This window comes from Leucoraja erinacea, chromosome 19 (assembly GCF_028641065.1).
Source record: "Leucoraja erinacea ecotype New England chromosome 19, Leri_hhj_1, whole genome shotgun sequence".
NCBI lineage: Eukaryota > Metazoa > Chordata > Chondrichthyes > Rajiformes > Rajidae > Leucoraja > Leucoraja erinaceus.
Genome location: NC_073395.1, coordinates 23,553,581 through 23,577,282, shown reverse-complemented (window position 1 = coordinate 23,577,282; position 23,702 = coordinate 23,553,581). Strand labels below are relative to the sequence as shown.

Sequence of the window (23,702 nt, the reverse complement as noted above, 5' to 3'; positions counted from 1 at the left end):
AACCTGCACATGTTTGGGATGTGGGAGGAAACTGGCCACTGGAAGGACCAAGGTCAGGTTTGCGTAATGGGATGAATAGCGTACTGAATACTGAACTGTCATCACTCTATAATTTTTGTGAAGTTTCAGTTGTACGAATAAGGAAATGTTCCAACAGGCTCTGTACCTGTATCCCAAACACACTGAAACGGCTTGTCACGTGGAGTAATGACTTACTTTAACATTCCTGCCATCTTTTCATTGATATTACTTCACCATTGTAAGGATTCCTATTGAAAAAACAAGGCATTGCTGACGTTTGGATTCATTATTTTGCAAATCTGTACTTGGGTCATGTTGCCTATATATAAATATGACAAATAGTATTTAAAAATCTGGTCATTAATTTTTTAGACCATGGATAAAATTGCAAATCACTTCCTTAAGAGTTAATTTAGACTTTGTATAATCTGCATGAAACTGCATGAGTCTGCATGAAAGTGTGCATTTTCTTGGTTATAATTGATTGCATATTTTAGTGTGCAATGATTTGGATACTATCCTCCTACATTCTGCTCTCGAAGAATTGTTATTGTCATAATTAATTATTTCAAATAGTTTTATAAACGTTTTATTGCTTAATTTACAAGGCAGACTTCACAATTTACAAGGCAGACTTTACAATTTACAAGGCAAAACTGGATGACTCCAGTCCCTGTACTGTATTTGAATCCACTGGTTGCTATTACAAAGCTAGATTGATATTAACTTCAGTGTGAATGGGCAACATGGTTTAGAACTATCCTCTGCGGAGTCATTGGTTACTTACTTCAACCTGAGTACAGCCATAAAATGTCTCTAGGGAGAAGCGGAAGAGTTTTTAAAAATTGTTTAAGATCAAGTTATTTATTGAAACCTTTTATGGGCGATATGGTCGTGCTGCGCTGCCCTCTGCTACCAAATAAGTACCAAGAGGTGATTGCTATCACCTACTTTAAACAGTATACAATAAATATTTAGTTCTGTGAGACATAGAAGCAAAATTTGGATTGTTTTCTACACAACTGTTTCCCTTCCTGAAGGTCTTTAGTTGTGTAATGCAGGCTCTATTGTATATTTTTAATTCACTTTAGAACTAAACTAGAATTAAAATTTGGATTCTAATGGTGGAGGGATATAATATCTATGCAAGAGGGGTATAATGTCCAAAGTGGAGGGATACAATATACAAGGTATTTTTTTGTTCATGCTAAATGTTTTTTACGTGGAATCAGAACTTGAGTGATAATATACAGGGAGCTGCTATTCAGTTCTGATTCTGTGATCAACATAGTTGAAATCCCCTTCAATAACTCTTTGCCTTGTATTCTCAAACTTCGATCACTGCAAAATATTTCCAAAGTTACCAACTATATTGTAGTTTAATTTTTCATTCTTTTGAAATTTAATGTGACAAATGTATTTGTTTCTCATGATGTGGGCATCACTGGAAAGGCTAGTATTTATTGTCTGTCCTAACTTGCCCTTGAAAAGATATTGGCAATTGTAACTTGAAACATTTCCGTTTAAGGTGTTCACATAATGAAATATGTACAGTACTGCATGAGATGGAAAAATTACGTGACCAACAGTTTATTTAACAGTGGTCCGGGGTCTTAAGTTTACAAGTAGATCTTCATATTATTTTCTAATATGTCTTTGTTTTGAGGTTTAGCTTTGTATTTTAATTTTTAATCAATATCAGAAAAACATTTTTAAAGGAAAGAACAAACAGTATTCACTTCTGGAATGGGCAGGTTATCAAATCGTCTAGAATTTAAATAGTGTACACAAAAATGAATAAATAAAGGAAACAAATGTATATTGCTTGGTTTCATCCTAAAATCAATCCCTGGCCTTTAAGAAACAAAAGTTCTAGATTCATTTTGTGCAAACAACGTTCATTTTCTCTGGCAGAGAACCCTCCAACTGTTTATCAGTTAGAAAATGTATAGCTGCTTGACCGAGTTGGGTGTGACGGATAAGTAAAGGGCCCATGTGTTCCTTCTCCTCGGACCTTCATACCCAATGCATGGTTGCTCCAGTGTTTAGGGCCAATGGAAAGCCAAGTTGGCTAATAATTAACATGCAAAGCAATCATCTGACCTATTGCCCACGAGGGGTTTTACTGTGTGTTCCAGGTAACGTTAGTGCAATTTGATTTAACATGAATCGACAAATTAGGAAATAATTTTATCAATTATTAGACAGTAACTTTTTGCGTGCTCTAGAAATTGTACACTTTTAAAACTTTTTTGAAAAAGATTAAATTAATGTGGCAACAAGTTAAAGAAACCTGAAATCTTTAATTATCTCTAACTCCTTTTAATGTTTACTGAGAGCCCGTCTTGTGAGAGCAATGTCTGTTTTTGTACATCCCATTCAGGAATATTGAAACAAGTGAACCTACATAGAATGCCCAGTCATTGCCAAATCATTAAAATAAGCAAAATAAACAAAATTGAGTAAATCTAGTTGTCATTCATCTTAGATTAGCTGCTTTAGTAAATGCCGTGTGAATGGCTTGAAAACTATACATCTAAAGTTTTCATCTTGGGTGGTCTGTCAAGGTCAAGGATAACTTGCTCACTCAGTGAATGCTGAAATGGGAATAATGTGGGATCAGCAGACCCAGCAGTAGATGGAGCAGGCAATGCCTGATAGTGCAAGTGGATGCAGGCTGGTGAGGTTCTTCTGGGGCTCAACCCCCCCCCCCCCCCTCCCCTCCCATCAGGCAAGAGATACAGAAGTGTGAAAACACCTCCAGATTCAGGGACAGTTTCATTACAGCTGTTATCAGGCAACTGTATCATCATCCTATCACCAACTAGAGAGCGGTTCTGACCTACCATCTACATCATTGGAGACCTTCGGACTATATTTAATCATCTTTTACTGGATGATTGCACTGCGTCATTCGCTTTATTCTGCATCTGTACGCAGTGGATGGCTTGATTGTACCTCAGTACACGTGACAATAAATAAGATGAACAAACCTTTTATATGGGCTTCCATATGCTGTCAATGCAGATGTGAAATTCTTTGTGTCACCTGAAATAGTCTTTATCCAATTTGCCAAGTCGTGGGCTGTGAGTTGCCATGAGTCGGCGAGGATGTTGCTTATTTTTTCATGAGCTTTGAGAATAACTTAAGGTTTTCCTTTGGCTCTCGGGGAGCTAAAGGAGTTTGGAGTAGAATGCTTTTGTTGTGGGAGTCTAGTATCGGGCATAAGACGGGTATAAATTGCCCATCAGAAAAGATTTTTCAATATAATTAGAGCTGTGGGTGATAGCAGGGAGAGGCATTGAACACCACTGATACACCACAGGAACAGACGCTTCGGCCCACAATTTCCCTGTTGACCACAGACCAATCGAATGGCTTATCGTGATAGTGGATTTGGAAGACTCTGCAGAATGTTATTGGTAGTTTCCAGTGCTTTGAGAAGCCTGTGTTTTAAGTCGTCTGTCTCGGAAGCACACAGGAAGTCACTGCCAGTAGAAATTTAGCTTCTTGTTTTATTTGAGGCTTTGATCTTCAAGACACATTCTGGACCACAAATCATTACATACTTTGTATAATACACTCATATTGCCATATCTGAGTTACTGTGTGGAGATATGGGGTAACACCTACAAAACCAACCTACAGCCATTATGCACATTACAAAAAAGAGCAATAAGAATTATCAATAACGTTGGATATCTTGAACATACCAATTTATTATTCTTAAAGTCACATACACTGAAGTTCACTGATCTGGTTAAATTTAAGACTGCGCAAATCATGTACAAAGCAAGAAATAATTTACTTCCAAGAAATATACAAAAACTGTTTATGGAAAGACAGGGTGGGTATAATTTGAGAGGGGAACATAATTTTAAAAACTCAATGTCAGAACAACTCTTAAAAGTATGTGCATAGCAATCTGTGGTGTGAATTTGTGGAATGGTCTGGAACAGGAGATAAAACTTAGCACAAGCATAATTCAGTTTAAAAAGATGTACAAAAATGTTTAAAAGGATATTGGGATGAGGATAGGTGATTGTGATATTTGTTATACTGATTGTATTGGGAAGGGTGATTATAGAGTGATGGGTTGTAAATATGACTAAGATACTGTATAGTATTTGCAGGTTTTTTCTTTTCTTTTTCTTTTTTTCTTTTTTGTATGGCTTTGTAAATATTTGATTAGTGTTCAAATGTAAATAATTTGGTGTACATATAGTGGCTGGTGTACATATGGTGTACATATAGCTGCTAAATTTGTATGAGATAATTACAAGCAGTTGAATAAGGGGTGGGAATTAATAAGCTTTGGCTTCTTCCTGCTCCTTTTCGGACACATATGATTTTATTTATTTATAGATATTGTTTATGACACTTTATAAATATTTGTGTTTTGTTTTTTGTATGCTGTTTCACGTTTGCTTTTTACCCTTTTATTCTGTCCGAAATAAATAACTAATAAATAAATAAATAAATACAATTTATTATTGCTTTCAGAAAATGAAAGCTGCTGAAATGAAGGTAATGATCATTATCTTTGCATTCGGAGATAACATTTTCAGTAGTTAATTAATCCAGTTAAATCTAGTTGATAAAAGAAACCTTTCTACAAATTTGCCATATTATTAACACTGCACTGTAGCGTCTGGTACAGAGAAAGTGTTCTGCACACCCGAGTGACAATGAAAGTAGTAAAGAGCATGGACTAGATACAGTGCTAGAATAACTCATCATCTCTGGAGGAAAAGGCTAGGCACCGTTTCGGGTCTGGATTCTTCTTGAGATTCGAAAGCATGGAATGTTTAGTTTGTGCTATAATGCAGAGTATTTGGGCATGCCGAAATATTTCAAAGTTTGCTCAGTTCCAGAAGATTGAATAATGACCATTGTGACTCCCTTGTTCAACAAAGGAGAAAGACTGAAGACGAAACTACAAGTCAATTAGTTTGCATCTATTGATGGCAAGAATCAATAATATGAGGAAATAACCAATTATTTAGGTAAGCAGAGCAAAACACAGTTCTGGAAGAACTCAGTGGGTTAGGTAACATCTGTAGAGAGAATGGACAGAAGACATTTTGAGTCAATGTCACTTGTCCATTTCCTCCACAGATGTTGCCTGACCTGCTGAGTTTCTCCAGCTCTTTGTGTTTTGCTCAAGATTCCAGCATCAAGAAAGCTAAATTAATTCAGCTCAGTCAATATGTTTTTCTTTGCTCATTCTTCGAGGTTGCATTAATGAATGGGAATCTGCTTAGATTTAGCAGTGTATTTGGATCCAAAAGGCATTTGTCAAGGTACCATTTCAGAGGTTAATGCATAAATTAATGATTGGAGGCAGTGTGGTGCAGATTGATAATTGGCTGTAACATATAAAGCAGAGTTGGATGAAATTATTTATTGTTATGATAGGCCATGAGATTCAACCTTCAATATCTGGTGACAATGACCAGTGGATTCCCAACCCAACATACCCAGCTTGGAATCTGGAGTCTTAAATCCCACTGGATAAAAGTTTGAGCTCGGATTTTTGTTGCAGCGTGCTATCTATTATAACATGGATATACACTTGCATTAGTTAGGGAATCGTCTGCCAAAAGGCTCTAGACCCAGAGGTGAGGACTGTACAGAGCTGGGCGGGGGGGATGGGGGCGAGGAACAACTCCAGGACTGTTTGGAGTCTGTAGACTGGGCAATTTTCAGGGCAACGGACCTGAATGAATACGCCACAGTCGCTACAGACTTCATAAAGAAATGTGTGGGGGATGGCATCCCAACAAATATGGACACACTGATCTGATCTGTATTTATGCCTACAATATTCTGTTGATCTGCAGCAAGCAGGAATTTCATTGTCCTATCTTGGACACATGACAATAAACTCTCTCGACTTGTCTTGACTTGACTTAACTGTATTACTGTTGAGAGGCAGGCACCAGAATCTTTGAAAACTGTTACAAATTTTGATAGACCTATGAAATGGTCATCAAATTATTTTATTGATCGCTTTTCACCAACCAAAAAAAATGTATAATAGTGAAGTTATAACAAATATTGACATATGTGGGGTAAACCTTGGGATGAGCCAAATACACCGTTCCTCATCCCTCGAGCATTACCCTTCTCGGCCCTTATGACTTTGGAGGCCTTAAATGTCTGTACCTGATGGTTAGCATCCTGTCAAAACTACTGACGGGAATAATGCAACACACAATACATGGAATGTCTGAAATGGTTATATTATTAGCTACCTATTTTATAAGCTTCTGTTCTATCTGTTTTTACCAGGCTGCTGAATCGGGAATCGTGAAGGTTAAAACCATAGCAGCTCGAAATACAGATATTTTAGCAGGTGGGTGTGAACTTTGTTAAGCATATTTAGTTTAATAAAATGATTACTAAACATCAGATGCCATTTTGTAACAGGTGATGTGCAGATCTTTGAACATAGAGGTATTAGCTTCAGCCTTAAATTTCATTATAATTTCTCAATAAGGCCAACTGGATTAAAAATGAATATCATCAAGTGCACCACAGGTTTTAGAACATTTGATAGACTCCCATAAAATAATTCAACGTAGATTTAATATTGAACCATTGTTTTAGAAAATAGAGATAATTTCCGTAAAGAACCAAATGGGTTGTACTGGAGGGCACAGGCTCTTCTGTCAACAAATGCAACCTGACTTTCACCCTCCTTCCAAGTACACAATCACAATCACACTTTCCGATCCTTGCTGTTCCTCCAATTTGCGCAGATTGTTCCTCCAAATGCAATGGAGGAACAGCACCTCGTATTTCGCTTGGGCAGCCTACAGCGATATGAATTATGATTTCTCTAACTTCAAGTAACCCTTGCATCCCCTCTCTCTCCTTCCCTCCCCACCCTAGTCAATGTACTAGCATCACTGGCGTCCTGTTGAGTTCCATTGCATAACTCGGTTTCATCTATCCCACACCTAACATTTCCTTGATCATCGTTACTTTTTTGCTTATCTTTCATTTCTTTGTTCTATATCGCTGTCTATATCTCTCGTTTACCTTTACCCTGGCTCTCAGTCTGAAGCAGGGTCTCGAACCGAAACGCCACCCATTCCTTTTCTCCAGCGATGCTGCCTGTCCCGCTGAGTAACTCCAGAATTTTATGTCCACCAGAATTACATGCTGCACTTAAACTAGAGTCTACCAAGTATGGAGTTCTGTGGGGTCCTACTGGTGACACGCTTCTAGTTATAAAACCATTCCCTTTTACTTCCTGCCAATTTTGTATCCAATTTAGTATTTGTTTTTACTCCTTTGAGCAGTCTGCTATGTTGTATTGTGTCAAAACTCTTGATAAAATCCACAAAGTCTGCATTAAAAACACTCTGCTCTTTGAAATATGCAGTTATGAAATGTGGATAGTCGTGCCCCTTTTGCCAAATCTGCACTGTATTTTAAACATGTTTTGACCATTAAAAGATGAAAGAATACCACCCGTGAAGATCTTCTCCTTGGAAAAATGTAGTTTTCAACTGATCAAACGCCCACACCAGCAAAATATGGCACCCATGCAAAATTTATAATTTCATTTGCTTTGCTTTGAGAATGTCAGTCATAGGTTTCAAAATGCATATGCAGATCCCGACCACTTCAGTTACTTCTGAAATGCATTGGTCGGTGGAGTGTTGCTGATAACAAGCAAGCTTCGAATATACATGTGTTGTTATCAACACCTTTCAGGTTACTTGAACTTTAGAGGCTAAGCATTGATGCATGTCTTGACTGAAATTTTATTTTAATAATTGAAGGTAGCCAAATTTTCCAAACACAACTAAACTCTGAAAGAACTTACCTGAATAGAACCACCACAAAATTAAGCCCCAAATAGTCTCACGGTTTTGAGGCATTGTTGTATGCATACCTCCACTCTGCTGGAAAACGTGCTGAAAGGTTGGAGCATACACTTTTGTTTAACACACCCTTCAGTATAGTATGGATTTCTGGTGGAATTTCTAACAAACTCTATAAAAATGGTCTGCTTACTACATGTTTCTATTGGACATCTTTAATTTTGCACTTCTGATTTATGTATTAGGATCTGTGGTCTAGCTCTAAATGAATGCTAACAAGAAATCTGAATAAATTGCTTATTACATTAAGTAACGTTCATTGTGAACAATTCCATTACCAGCACTTAAGGAAAGTAGCTCCGAGGTTGTCCAGCCATTGCTCATGGGATGTGGAACCAAGGAACCCAAGATTGCTCAGTTGTGTCTGTCGGCAATTCAGAGGCTCATGTCTCATGAGGTAGTTTCAGAGGTATGTTGAAAATCAACTGTAAAAATCATTAGATACTTGCAAAAAAGTAATTTGTTTGGCTGCATTTAATAGCTAGAAGCATTTCATGACGAGACTTTGCGGCGCCCTGTTATGCAAAACAATTGTAATTATTAAAGGCAGAATTTTCTTGTGATCAATTGATTATGAAACAAAGTAGAAATGCATAGTTGTCTTCAGAAGTCTTTAATCCTCACTGAGAAATTGCATGAAATGGTTAATGCATCTGGTCCGCTCGTACTTATGCTCCTTTCTGGCTTTCTCTCACGTTGTAGAATCTGTCTATCACTCTGAAGAAGAGTCTCGACCCGAAACCCCACCTGTTCCTTCACTCCATAGATGCTGCCTCACCCGCTGAGTTTCTCCAGCATTTTTGTCTACCATCTCAGCTATTTTCCATTGCTTTCTCCTTCACATGCCTCGTGGCTTTTTTTTTTAAAGAATCTGCCCCAGCCTCCACAAATTGCAAACAACATCTGTGTCCACCTTTTTGAATTATTTATTATTTTAACGACCTGTCACGTCACTTTTGGCACAGGCAAAAATCCCTTGACTGTGAAGCCTTTCACATGAGACCTGATGTTATAGTCTACACGCTCTCTCCTGAATTCCAGTATTACAGAGCCTCCTGGTGTAACTTGATCTGTTAAACATTTCCAGTATTTGTTTTAATTCCAGTTTTAACTTTCTTTTGCAGACAACATTCTCTCAATGTTAACATAATTTCTTGAAACTGTATTGAGTTGCAACAAAATATGGTAAAAATAAAAATTGCAAATGAGAAGATGCTATGAAACTTTTCAATTCCTTAATATTCTATATCTATTTTAGCTGCTAGAAGTGCTTTGCCATAAAACTGAATATACTGCTCACTATCTGGTTGGTGTATGTTCAATAGGCTGCAGCTGGGAATATCATTAACATGCTGTGGCAGTTGATGGAAAATGGCCTGGAGGAACTCAAGCTTCTTCAAACAGTCCTGGTCCTTTTGACAACAAACACTGTGGTGCACGATGATTTCCTCTCTAAGGTAAAGGAACTGTCACATGCTCTTAAATAGGACTGAGAGAAGAAGGGTGCTCAATAATTGATAATCTTGTGAAATGATGAACATAAAGATATTTGAAATTACACAATGTTGTATTTTCTTGAGCCATAGGTCTACCCTGGAGGGATTAACATTTTTCTTGAAACCCTTATTTCAGTAGATATAAATCCTCATTTTAATGTGAAAAGTTTGGACAAGAATATTATATCAGTGGAAAATTATATCCAACAATAAACTGACAATTTAATGAAAATTTAAAGAACAGTTTAGGATGAGGGGAGACCTCATTGAAACTTACGAATAGTGAAAGGCCTGGATAGAGTGGATGTGGAGAGGATATTTCCACTAGTGGGAGTCTAGGACCAGAGGCTGTAAAAGGATGTACCATTAGAAAGGAGGTGAGGAGGAATCTCTGTAAATCTCGGTAAATAGGTGGAATTCATGACCACAGAAGGCTGCGGAGGCCAATGGATATTTTTAAGACGGAAATTGATAGATTCTTGACTAGTACATGGGCTATGGGGAGAAGGCAGAAGAATGATGTTGAGAGCAAAAGATACATTAGCCATAATTGAATGGAGGAATAGACTTGATTGGCTGAATGGACCAATTCTGCTCCTATAACTTATGAACACCAATATTGTTGGAATTTCAATATGTGAGTGTGGTGTTCATTTTCTGTGTGTCTGTCAATTTATTGAGACGGGTCATAACATTTTTGAATGGAAAGCAAGAGGAATTATTTTCCTTCATTGAGCATGAACAATGATTCTAACCAGCCTGTGTAAATTGTTCCATATGCGATCCATGCTTAAGACTTTGCTGAGCCATAGGTATACCAAAAGGTATATAGACCTGAGAAATTGCAGATCCAGGAATCTTGATCAAAAAACAAAGAGCTGGAGGAATGCTGGCAGCATCTGTGGTGGGGATGGACAGGCAATGTTTCAGGTCTGGCCCCTTCAAACTGATGGGAGCAGGAAGGAGAAAGCTGGAAATGAGAGGCGGGGTGGGACAAGCCCGGCAAATGATCGGTAGATGCAAATGAGGGGTCTCTGATCGGCAGATGGGCGGAGTAAGTGAAATTGAAGGCAGGTAAGTGGAACACTGCCATCTACTTTTTGTTTCATTTGCTAATATGATCAAATTGTTTCCTCAATCTCCCGGTTATAAGAAATTGGTGCATCTTTAAGTGTTTCAAAGAAAATATATGTAGCAACTTTTCGCTGCATGTGTAAAATCAATGTTTTGTAATCCGTATTGCTGTTTTATTTAAGATTGATCTCATGTCCAAGTTCCTATGGAACTATGATTAAATTAGTGAGCCTTTAAATCGATGATGTGACTGGTGGCAAAGATCTTATGTTTACAGTTGGCGTATGTGGAGCTTGGGGCATTGCCAATCCCGTCACAACTGAAAATAGCTCCATGTGATCTTTACCTGAGAAGTTTGTTGATTCAGCAGTGCAGTGCAGTGCAGCTGATGCTTGTAAGGGCTAGTTCAGCCTCAAATGCTGTCTGCTTTGATGCATCATTGGACAGTTCTGACGTTTGTAGAATTTCTATTCTTGTTCTGCCATTCCATCGTCCAGGTAAATATTCTCCAGGGCATGAGATTATTTTGCCTCGGAGAATACTGATCATGGTAGCCAAATTTTCTCACCGTCCTCTGCACATCATTTTGGTTTTAACCCGACTTACATTTATTGTTTTCAGTTTGCCGTCAAATCCACATTCTTTTCACATTTTTCCTGTAAATGGAGAATGTTGTCAGAAATAAATTCTTAGTACAGAAGTAGTTGTAAATTTTAACGACGTTTGGCACAACTTCTTTTCACTTATCCTTTCAAAGCTTACTACAAATGTTTTCTAAAGTATAGAATAAACATTACTTCCTAAAGTATAATTATTGACTGCGTTTCCATTGACGACAAGGTAACAGATGTTGGCACTAATGAAAATGTTCAGTATTTTGTGCCTCAAATCTTCTCTGCGACTTCTCATTAGGTGTAACATAACTAGATGCAGACTAATCATACTTCAGCCTGACTGACTGCATTTATTAGCTTAGTTTAGAGATACAGCACGGAAACAGACCCTTCAGCCCACTGAGTGTGCGACCAGCAATCCCCGTACACTAGCACTTTCCTACGCACTAGGGACAACATACAAATTTTACAGAAGCCCATTTAACCTACAAACCTGTACGTCTTTGGAGAGTGGGAGAAAGCTGGAGCTCCTGGGGGAAACCCACGCGGTCATAAGGAGAACATTCCAACTCTGTACAAACAGCAGCCATAGTCGGTATCGAACGTGGGTATCTTTCGCTGTGAGGTAGCATCTGCTGTGCCATCATGCCGCCATATAACCTATAACATAGAAGATGGCCACAGGAAAGGCTATGGATCCAGGTAAATTGACCTAATTGAATATATTGACGCAAGTCTCCAAGTTGTTAATTTCTGACATATTTAAATTAAATGTGCAAAAATAGTTCTAATATTGGGATATATTATATTGATTTGTCACCGATAGTTTATATTTTTAATACCCACATTTAGCCATTTGTTTCCCTTGAACTGTTATATTGTAGTGGCCTGGATGAGGTCAGGAAAAGGTTGTTTAATGAATCATCGCAAAAACCAGAACGCTCGTGAGCAGGAAACCCCTTGGGCAGACAATCGTCCCTGTCCCTCAAGAGCCGAGGGGTATGACCCAAGGAGTGGCCTAACCCCCAGGGATCGCCACAGGACCCCCCCCCCCTCCCCAAGAACGAGAGGCACGAAACGGACAGGAGGACGCAAGTGGCGACCTGCCCGAGTGTACACCATGCCCAGCACAGGAACAGGCAACCGGCCAACAGGTGCAGGGGACAGAGCAGCCACTGGAGGAGGTACCCTAGAGGGAAGGCGTCCTCGCTTGCGGGGCCACTCTACCAGCGCCAGCCGATCAATGTCAATATGCGCCAGCTTCAGCCGCGCAACCGGAACAGTCTCATGCCGACACCCCATGTCCAGGACGAAAGCGGACGAGCCATGTTCCAAGTCCCGGAAGGGACCCTCGCACGGCCGCTGGAGTGTTGCCCGATGAGCATCCCTACGCAGGAAGACGAACTGGCAGTCCTCCAGAGCAGAGGGAACGTGCGGACGGAAGGATCCATGACGAGACGTGGGCACCGGCGCCAGTTTGCCCACCGTCTGCCGAAGATGTTGCAGAGCGTCCGAAGGCTGCTCCATCTGGCCCCGTGTCGGCGGGATGAACTTCCCCGGGCACCGTCAACGGGGACCATACACAACTTGGCGGAGGAGGAGGCTAAGTCCTCCTTGGGTACCATCTAAATTATTTAATGACAGTATAGTGCTGTCTTCACTGTTACAAGAAAAAAAAATCACACACGCGCACTCATATTGTGGGGGAAGTCAGTTGTAGTGGCCTGGACGAGGTCAGGAAAAGGCCAGACAGGTTCAGAAGTCGTTTAATGAATCATCGCAAAAACCAGAACGCCCGTGAGCAGGACCCGGGAAACCCCGTGGGCAGACAATCGTCCCTGTTCCTCAAGAGCCGAGGGGGATGACCCAAGGAGTGGCCTAAACCCCAGGGACTGCCACAATATAATATTTATTGATCATCTTTTCCTCCCAAGTCTATATTTTTTAATTGACTTAGTTATTAATAATGTTAATAGCAAATGTATGTGAGAAATGAGTCATCACTCAAAATACTGGTGCTGTGACACTTTAGATATTCAGCAAAAACCCATCCAAGGTGATTCGTTTTCAAAACCTAGCTCTTGTATTTTCTGTTTAGTTTTCAGATTTCTAGCTTCTATAATTTTTTTCTTGGTATAGTTGACTGCCAATTATTTTTTTAATACTTTTCCTTAAGCCATTAATTTCTATTTATCTTTTTTAAACATATTGAATTCAGTCTCATTCAATGATGGAAACTTGAAATAAAAATAGATTGCTTGAAATATTCAGTAAATCATGCAATATCTGTGTAAAGAAGAGCAGACAAATGTTTCATGTTGATAACCTTTCATTTGCTTTTCAGCAATAACAATCTGTTTATTTAATTGTGTTGATTTTTCAAATTGATTCTCTCCACGTAAATTTTCAAATCAATTCCCACCATAATGACTTTTAAATTGTATTTTGTTAGGGAATTCTTTGAAATAATTTGAAATAGTGATAATAAATTTATTTGTATAGCACATTTAAAAACAATTCACGTTAACCAAAGTGCTTCACATCAGTGCAGGTACTAATTTGATACATACAACGGTAGACAGACCTAATGATACATACATTTTTAAACTGTTTACCCCCCCCTCCCCCCCCCCCCCTCAGAGGGGCTCAAAAACGCTTGAGAGTAGAAATAGGTTTTGAGTCGTGACTTAAGGGAGTCGATGGTGGGGGCAGTTCTGATGTGGAGCGGGATGCTATTCCACAGTTTAGGTGCTGCAACCGCAAAAGCGCGGTCACCCCTGAGCTTCAACCTAGACCTAGAAATGATATACGTATATCAATAACCATTCCAATTCAAGCAAGATCTCTATTAATTTTATATGCATGACATGTTTGTAGATTACCTTTCCTTAAAACTCTGAAATTTGCATTTGCAATTTCTTCCAGGCAATTGTACTCTGCTTTCGACTGCATTTTACCAAAGACACTATCACCAATAATACGGCGGCCGCAACGGTACGCCAAGTTGTTACAGTTGTCTTCGAGCGATTGGACGCAGAAGATGCGCAACACAAAGGTTGGTTAACATATTTATGGGTTGGAACTGCTCATTGCCTGTATCACGGGAAAATATTTAATGATTCATTTATTGTCACATGTACCCACGTTTGATGAAATTCTTTGTTTTTGCATACAATGCATGAAGTACACAAAAGAGACTCCATGTTTCTGTCACTGAAAAAAGTTACAAAATAACTTGTTAAAGTCATGTTGGTGCCTCTGTGCAAAGGCTCCTCTAGAATCTTTGTCACTGTGTTGTTGGTGTTACTGCCCCCTCCCCCCGTTCCCTCTATGTTCTCAGTAGCCTGGCCCAACAGTCTCTCCATGGACTATCCTCCGCCCAACTCCCTCTCCTCTGCCCAACTGCCAGGACTTCTCGGCTCGTTGGCTGTGGGCGCTGTGACCGTCATTGCCAATGGATCCTCGGGTCTTCCGGGACAAGAAGGGCCGAGTTCAGCGACAGCTACTCTCGACCGGCCACAACCCACTGGTCCTAGTGTGTCCAGTCGAACATTCCATCTAGATACTGGAATGGGCATAATGAGCATTTGATCCAACAGGACTCTGCACTCCTCTGGAGAATTGATGACTAATTGGATGGCCACAAATGTTATACCTGTATACATGGACACCATGTGCAAGAAGGAACTGCAGATGGTGATGTGGAGAGATAAAGAACAGTGAAGGAACGATAAGCAAAAAAGTAACAATGCTAAAGTAAACAGGACATTGTAAGCTGTTTGTAGGGTGAAAATGAGAAGCTTGTGCGACTTGGGTGGGGGAGGGATAGAGAGAGTGGGAATGCCGGGGCTACTTGAAGTGAGAGAAATCAATATTCATACCACTGGGCTGCAAGCTGCCCGAGCGAACTATGAGACGCTGTTCTCCAATTTGCATTTAGCCTTACTCTGACAATGGAGGAGACCGAAGACAGAAAGGTCTGTGTTGGAAGGGAAAGGAGAATTAAAGTGTCCAGCAACCGGGAGATCATGCCGGCAGTTAGAAGTATGATCATGGATACCATGGTTGGCCATGCATTTCTAAAGATGAAGAACAAACAGCACAGACAGTGAACAATAAACCTTAGCCTCACTACCCAAATTAAGTAAAACATTTCCATGTTCTGCAAAATGAAATTTGTATCGGTACATCTTAGTACTAAACCCTTTCAGGCAGAGATGAATTTTGAATTTTTTATTCCTTTTTGGGGAAACTGCCATGCAAATCAATGTCCAGATTAAACACTGGGTTCTATTAGTAAGGTCTCTTTATTTTCATTTTAACTTTGCACAATACTTGAATTCATTTGATTGTAAACAAAATCCAGTTATATGGCCAAATACAGCAAGGAGAGGTCTAAAGATTGCCTGGTCTTGATCTGTGTCTGGACACGCTAATTGTGTGGAACTCCATGCTGGCTCAGAGAACTTCACAAGCATCTTTCTGCCAATGTGCAAGTTCTACGTCTACAGCAGTCAAAGGTCCACTGCCCGGAATTCCTTTGATTATTTGTGCAGGTCTTTCCAATTGACAACAGGGTTCCGGTCCTTACAACTGTTTAACAGTTTGCAAGTTGGAAATATGGCCACTTGGCAATATACTTAAATAGAAACCTAGGTTAACCAACTGCAATGTGTAGATAAACCAGAGGGTAATAGAGAGAGGCTGGATAGGCTGAGACTTTTTTCTTTAAAGCATAGAGGACCCTTTTGAAGTAATGAAAAATCATGAGAGGCATTATAAAGTGAACACACATTCTTTTTCCTAGAGTAGGGGATTATAAAACTATAGGCTCAAGTTGAGAGGAGAGAGATTTAAGAGGGACTTCAGGAGAAACTTTTTCACTCAAAGGGTGGTCTATACCTGGAACAAACTGCCAAAGCAAGCTGCAGCAGCAGATACATTTACGACTTTTGGATAGATGTAGGGGTAGAAGGAGAAAAGAGGGATATGAGCCAAATGCAGTTAATGGGACTAGGCCTGAATGCCAACATGGTCGGGTTGGACAGGTTGGGTGAAAGGGCTTGTATAACGCTATGGCTCTGACTGATTCTAATTTCACCCAGCCTGACCATTCTTGAATGGAAATATTATTGAAAAGTAGTTCTTGCATTTATTTCAGCATCTTTTGAGTTTTTACCAAAATCAGACCTTTTCTACCATCCATGGTTGTGCAAACTAACGCATGATGTCTTTGACTGATATCATTGCCAGAAAGTTTTTTTCCACTGTTTTGTAAGTTAATTAAAAGAAAAAGAGCTTGACGATAAGGCCTAGTGATCAAATAAATAGTCAACCATCTTGATTAGACTTTATACTTTTTACACTTAGGCTTTAGATATACAGCTTGGAAACGGGCTCTTTGGCTCACTGACTCCACACCGACCAGCGATCACCCCGTACAGCAACACTATCCTATACACCAGGGACAGTTTACAATTTTACATAGTTGGAGTGTGGAAGGAAACCAGAGCACCGGAGAAAACTGGCTCGTTCACATGGAGAATGTGCAAACTCTGCACATACAGCAGAGTCAGGATAAATCCCAGATCTCTGGCACTGTAAGCAGCAGCTCTACCGCTACACCACTGTGCTGCCCACAATTTGATCTGCAAGTTGTTTCTTCAATCCATATAATATTTTGCAGTAACATGTCTGAGTGCTTGCCCAAAAATCATCCACACGCTCTCTGTAAAAAAATATATTGAATTATATTATTAAAAATATATTAAATATATTAGAAAGTGAGCAGATTTGCTTTGCCAACAATGCTCAGATAGCCAAAATGAATACATCAAAAAATGATTGGAAAGAGGCAACAGGATTGTATTAATACTGAAAGCCCACATCCTGATGAGTGTTTGATTTTGTTTATTTCAGATGGTGACGCTCACCCTCCTGCTGTACAAGGAAATAGCAACAGAAGAACAGTCAGTGCTCTGAGGCCCTGTGCCAAAGATGCATACATGCTCTTTCAGGTAACGCTTCCTGCGCAATTTTTTGTAGTGTTAGCTCAGAGATTCATGTGATTTGTCCTGTAAAATGGTCAGCTGCATTGCATTGTGCTTAATGTCAGCATTCGATAACTAGCCTTCATCATTTAGGGATTATTTATATCATATAAAGATTATAGCACTGACCAGATTAGAAAAATCTATTAATTCATGCAGAATGAATCTCTGTTATTGTCTGCTGCGAATGCAATTTTATTCAGTTATTGCACAAGCTCTCTTTTGACATCAGCTGCCTAATTAATTAAATTTAATATTCCAGGACTTATGCCAGTTGGTAAATGCAGACGCACCGTACTGGTTGGTGGGAATGACTGAAATGACCAGAACATTTGGATTGGAATTGCTGGAGTCTGTTCTGAATGACTTTCCACGAGTATTTTTGCAAGTAAAGTGTCTAACAAGCAGCATATCAAACGTCTCTTTGTTGTTGTAACTTAACTGAAGTTACAAGGTTTTGTGTCCAAGTCAACTTAAGAATTGAAGCAAATCTGAATATTAATCACCAAACCACAAGGGAGCTAGGAACTGAAAAGATCTAAATATCAGTAACAATTTATGTGGGAATCAATTTATGATAGTTTGAAATGCAGTAAAATGGCAAAATTCATCATTGCAAGATCTTTGAAATATTTGCCAGTCAGTAGATGGGGGCAGAATCTCCTGGTAAATTTGCTGTGTCGGGTGTGGTAGCTTTCAATTCTGAAGAGATTTCTGAAAGGGAGCAAATTTTAAAAACAACGAGATTAATGGAGAAATTAGTTGACAAGCTACAGTGCCCTTCATGATGTTTGGGACAAAGACCCATTTATTTATTTACCTCTGTACACAATTTGAGATTTGTAATAGGAAAACAAATCACTTGTGGTTAAAGTGCACTTTGACAGATTTTAATAAAGGCCATATTTTATACATTTTGGTTTAACCATGTAGAAATAACAGCAGTAATTATACATGGTCTCTCTCCGCACTATTTTTTGTAAAAACAATTTCAAAATCTTGACTGATTTTAGGAATACTAGGAATAAAAGAAGCCCTTGTAGCTACTCATGCCAAATTCATCAACTCTTTGATATCATGGTTGATATGTGCCTTGGCTCCAGTTTATTTTTCTCCTTGTCCCTTGTAAGAATGTAAATATAGAAACATGAGCAGGGCCATGCATCTCCCCAAACCCGCTTCATCATTAAATAACCGTGAAAAAAAGTGCAGCTGTTACTTAATGCACATGACACAGAGTGCTGGAGCAAGTGCGGGTCAGGCATTATCCCTGGAGAACATGGGTAAGTGAAGAAGAGTCTCAACCTAAAACCTCACCTCCCATGTTCTCCAGTGATGCTGCCTGACCTGCTAATTTACTCTAGCACTTTGTGTTCTTTCATCATGAGATAAGACGATGCCATTCTATTTTACCTATTGTCCTATCTTTTGTTAGCCTTTCATTAATTTCATGGAGTGCCGATGTATTGAAGATTTTTTTTCTTTGCTTTTTAAATTAATTTATTCTAAATAATTTTCTGTATTGACTTTTCTTCATCTTTTGTTTCATGATTCTACCTTGCCTTTTGTTCCTTTTATTTATTCTTCCTAGGCCATTTGTGTAATTTCTATTGTCCTCTGATAAGCAGTGATGCAAGTAATGTATTCCATGTTTTTTTTACCTTTTGACTTGAACTGGGATTTGTGTATAATTCAGGATAGGAACTCATTTTAAAATAAGTTGATGCATCAGGAAGTAGAATAGGAGTTTCACATGAACATATTATGCACTGCAAGAAAAGGATCCTTAAAGACAATTATAAACTTTTGCGTGTATTCACTGCTGTGTTATATAGACAATTGCATCATATATAGTTTAAACCTTTTAATATACCACAGCCAGCAATTAAATAATTGACTAATCTGCTTTGGTAGTGCTGCCCAGACCACAGGGAGAACTCACTGATCCTCTGGTGCCTGTTATCTTCTGTATCCTTCTGTGTAGACAAATGTCGCCATTTAATGCAACATCTCAAGATGGCATTATTTGATAATGGTGCACACAGCGAAAATTATCTGAAGTATCCAACAGTCCACAGTTTAATTTCACTACAATTTGTTAATTCTTTATGATTCTTCCTGGAAATTCCATGGCTGATTAGATAATGCCATGCTTTCAACTCCAATCAGATTTTTTGTGGCTGTGAGACAACTTTTTAAATAAAAATCTTGTCCCTTTATAATAATGTTGACAAGATTTTGATTTGTTAATGACAATTTCAATATAATGTTGTACAATATTTTGTTCCCTCAATGCACTTCCTGTGTTGAATTTCTTGTGATGTGTCACGTCTGTTCTTTTGTAAGTTTACTGTAGATCTCTGACTATTGGGGATTCCCTAATACCGAATAGTGAAAGGCCTGAATTCAGTGAATCTGGAGAAGATATTTCCACTGGTGGGAGAGTCCAGGACCAGAGGCAATAGCCTCAATAAATGTTTGTAACTTTAGAAAGGAGATGAGGAATGTCTAGTCAGAGGGTGGTGAATCTGTGGAATTATTTGCCACAGATGGCTGTGGGGACCGTCAATAGATATTTTTACGGTGGAGATTGACAGATTCTTGATGAGTAAGGGTATCAAGGTTTACGGGAAGATGGCAGGAGAATAGGGTTGAGAGGGAAAGATAGATCAGCCATGATTGCATGGCGGAGTAGACTAGATGGGCCGAATGGCCTAATTCTGCTCCTAGAACCTATGAACTTACCACCTAGATTATGTTTTGATAATGATCTGATTTTAGATTTTATTTCCTTCCTCTACAGCACCAAGAGTTCAGTTTCCTTCTAAAGGAAAGAGTGTGTCCTTTGGTGATCAAGCTGTTTTCGCCCAATATCAAGTTCAGACAGGGTACAAATACTCCATCTTCCCCAACTCCTGTGGAGAAACCATATTTTCCCATCTGTATGCGTCTTCTACGAGTGGTGTCTGTTTTAATCAAGCATTTCTATGGTCTTCTGGTAAGATAGTAATTTTTTCCTGCCTATTTTAAGTCTTCAAAAGTTTTCCAATAACGATTTGTGTCTGCTTTGATCAAAACTACATTCATATTTATAATTGTGCCCATTCTACACCTAAAAATATCTTTCAGCAGATTTTGTATGTTTTGTAAAAGTCCTGTAATGTTAAAATTGTAAATGGGCTAATTGATCTCATTACTGTGTCACCAGTTAACATTAGTGGCGGTACTGTGGTACAGCGGTAGAGCTGCTGCCTTACAGCGCCAGAGACATGGGTTCGATCCTGAATACAGGTGCTCTGTCTAGAGTTTGTATGTGTTCTCTGTGACCGCTTGGTAAATAGGCGGCAAATTGGGACTAAGGAGAAGAGGGGGAGGAAGGTGGTTGGGACCTTCAGTATTCTTTTTGCAATAATACCATAACTCTTGCATCGCAGTTGCATTTAGATTAATGTAGATTAATCCAAAGATTTATAATTGTTTGAGTAAATCATTTCTGTATCATCAAAAATTAATTGTTTTTCGGGTTACTGCTGGTAAAGAAATGCTTTGCTTCCCTATTTGGTTGCTCACTTATGTGCTGCTAATCTTGGCCCTTCTGTATTTCACAGGTTACAGAATGCGAGATATTTTTGTCTTTGCTGGTGAAGTTTTTGGATGGTGATAAACCACAGTGGCTTCAAGCAGTTGCTGTGGAATGCATTCACAGGCTGTGTATACAGCCCCAACTACTTCGGTAATCCTCCTGTAACATTTTCTAAACGACTTGCTTGATGTTTCACAGTTAAATTACTTGCCTAAAGATTAAATAGTTTGCGAAAGCAAAGTTGCTTTGAAAGAATACCAGTTTGCATGATTTAAGCTTATTTCTGCCTGTGAAACTGAAATTTATGATCCATTTCAACTTGTTAAAGAAGATATTTAATCTCCAAACTATTTTGTTGACATTAGTTCAATATTTAGACTTTCTCAGAATTCAGAATTAATCAAAATCATACGCATGACTGTGTATTGCCTCTATTTGGTTGAGACTTCAAAACTGCACGACTTTAAGTTATTTTTGGAATGTTTTTCTCTATATGCACAGTACACAAAGTACAATAAATTGTAAAATCTCCATATCTGAAAATGTTGAGCCCCACAATATTTGAAGCCTGAAATGTTTCTGTTTGCTTTTGCAGGTCTTTCTGCCAGTCGTATGATATGAAGCCACACTCAACAAAGGTTTTCAGAGATATTGTGAATGCATTGGGATCTTTTATACAATCGCTCTTTATTATTCCCACTGGAAGCAACCCAATTGTAAATGCACAGACAGGTATGGAGACCTTTCCTGAGACAATTTACTGTGAGTGCTTCACTTAAAACGTCTCCTCCAAAGTATTTATAATGTAAATGCAAGCTTCACATATTTTGTAATCCTTCAAGGATTCACTTGATCCCAGTTACATGTACCGAACCCATGCTGACTCCTTTTGGATAACCAGAGTCACAGTATCACTTGTCTTCTAGGGTTTCCTCCAACCTTGCCAAACTTGACTTTTTCTCCTATGACTACAATCTACAAATAGAAGCCAGAAGAACTCAATTGTAGGGAAAGGGCACTGGAAATACTGGAATCTGGAGCAATTTGCAAGAGGTGCTCAGCTAGCATCTGTCGAGGGAAAGGAATTGTCGACATTTTGGTGCAAGCCCTTGCATCAGGACAGAGTTTAGTTTAGAGCACATCATGGAAACAGGCCCTTCGGCCCACTGATTCCACGCTGGCCATCGATCACCTGTTCACACTAGTTCTATGTTATCCCACTTTCACATGCATACTAAGGACGATTTATAGAAGCCAATTAACCTACAAAAGTGTGATCCCCACACATTTACACTATCCTACAGACACTCGGGCCAATTTGCACTTATACCAAGCCAATTAACCTACAAACCTGTATGTCTTTGGAGTGTGGGAGGAAACTGAAGATCTCAGAGAAAACCCATACGGTCACGGGAAGAATGTACAAACTCCGTACAGACAGAGCCCATAGTTAGGATCGAACCCAGGTCTCTGACGTTGCAAGCGCTGTAAGGCAGCAACTCTACCGCTGCTCCACCGTGGCGCCTAACATGGGAGTTTGAATATGGGGTATACGTATAAAGATTAATTTTCATGAATTATTTTTGTTGTTACTGGAATAGTGTGATGGACAACATTAAACAACAACTGTAATGTTGTACCAATTTGTACTGCAATACTAAATCATTGCATTCAGCTAGTCACTGTTTAACAAGAGGATTGTCAGTGGGAGCTGATCCAGAGCAGGCACAATGAGCCTTTTATCCAGCTACTATACTGTTCTATTCACACTGTTCTCATTTACTGCACTGTAATACAGTTTTCAAATCCATAAAAACATCTACTGGGAATGACATAACGATTTGCATTTTGCAATTTTTTGCAAAATATGCCAACCAACTGTACATAGCATAGTCTTTCAGTAATTTATAGAATTAATTAAGCATAATTTTAGCACACAGAGAGCTCCACTGTGGCAGCAGATTTTATATTACACCTAAAATGAATATTGACCAATAACAGGACCAATATTTAAGTATTATGGTGAAACTCTGTACATGGTGTCTTCTAAGGCTTTCAGATGAGAGGATTGTATACAAGTATGTTCCTTTCAGATGATTTGGGAATGTGGTTCAAAAATTGTACTCAGAATTTCTGGGGGGTGATAGGTGAGTCAATAGTGTTTTATTGCCTCTGGAATCATTGAGATTAAAGAAATTCATGCAATTGAGGGGAATTGGCAAGGCCAACATTTATTACCAGTCCATGACAAAGCACAGTGCTGGAGTAACTTAGCGGGTCAGGCGGCATCCATGGAGGGAATGGACAGGTGATGCTTCGGGTTGGGACCCTTCTTCAGACTGATTATAGCAGGGGGAAATTGGGGAAGGACTAAGCTTGGCAAGTGGTAGATGGATGCAATTCAGTGGGGGTTAAATTGGCAGATAGGTAGAGTAAGTGACAAGGACCAGAGATGAGAAATAGGCAAAATGGTGTCAGATCAGGAGAGGAGTGAAATGTACAGTGAGTTGGGGATATAGGCGGAAGGAGAAAGAGGGAGGGCAGAAAAGGATTTGAGGGTCTAGTCCAGTGTAGTCTTTAATATCTCTGAACGTGATGAGTTTGCTCAGTTGAACTAACTCAGGCTTTGGTGTTGGAATGGCACAGTAGCGCAGCGTTATTGTTGCTGCCTTAGAGCGGCAGACACCCGGTTCAATCCTGACTTCAGGTGCTGTCTGTACGTACTTTGTACGTCCTCCTTGTGACGATGTGGATTTTTTCTGCGTGTTCTGTTTTCCTCTCACACTGCAATGACGTACAGGTTTGTAGGTTAATTGGCTTTGGTAAAAAAAAATTGTAAAATTGTCCCTAGTATGTCGGATTGTGATAGCTTACAGGGTTATTGCAGGTTGGCGAGGGATATGGGCCGAACGTGGGCCGAGGGTTCCATTCCCACGCTGAAAGTCTAGGGTGAGGAATACCCTAGT

The 23,702-nt window shown here is 39.3% G+C and overlaps 1 protein-coding gene across 2 annotated transcripts in view; it reads left to right on the top strand.

Moving 5' to 3' along the window:
• Positions 1 to 23,702, top strand: part of mon2 (MON2 homolog, regulator of endosome-to-Golgi trafficking) — a 97,943-nt gene that overhangs the window by 31,858 nt on the left and 42,383 nt on the right. For both annotated transcript variants that reach the window (XM_055650668.1, XM_055650667.1), the window contains exons 2-10: positions 6,316 to 6,379; positions 8,201 to 8,328; positions 9,245 to 9,376; positions 14,029 to 14,158; positions 17,023 to 17,120; positions 17,416 to 17,541; positions 19,957 to 20,151; positions 20,762 to 20,886; positions 21,332 to 21,468. In XM_055650668.1, the coding sequence (XP_055506643.1) occupies positions 6,316 to 6,379; positions 8,201 to 8,328; positions 9,245 to 9,376; positions 14,029 to 14,158; positions 17,023 to 17,120; positions 17,416 to 17,541; positions 19,957 to 20,151; positions 20,762 to 20,886; positions 21,332 to 21,468 (1,135 nt within the window). The remainder of the gene's footprint in view (positions 1 to 6,315; positions 6,380 to 8,200; positions 8,329 to 9,244; positions 9,377 to 14,028; positions 14,159 to 17,022; positions 17,121 to 17,415; positions 17,542 to 19,956; positions 20,152 to 20,761; positions 20,887 to 21,331; positions 21,469 to 23,702) is intronic.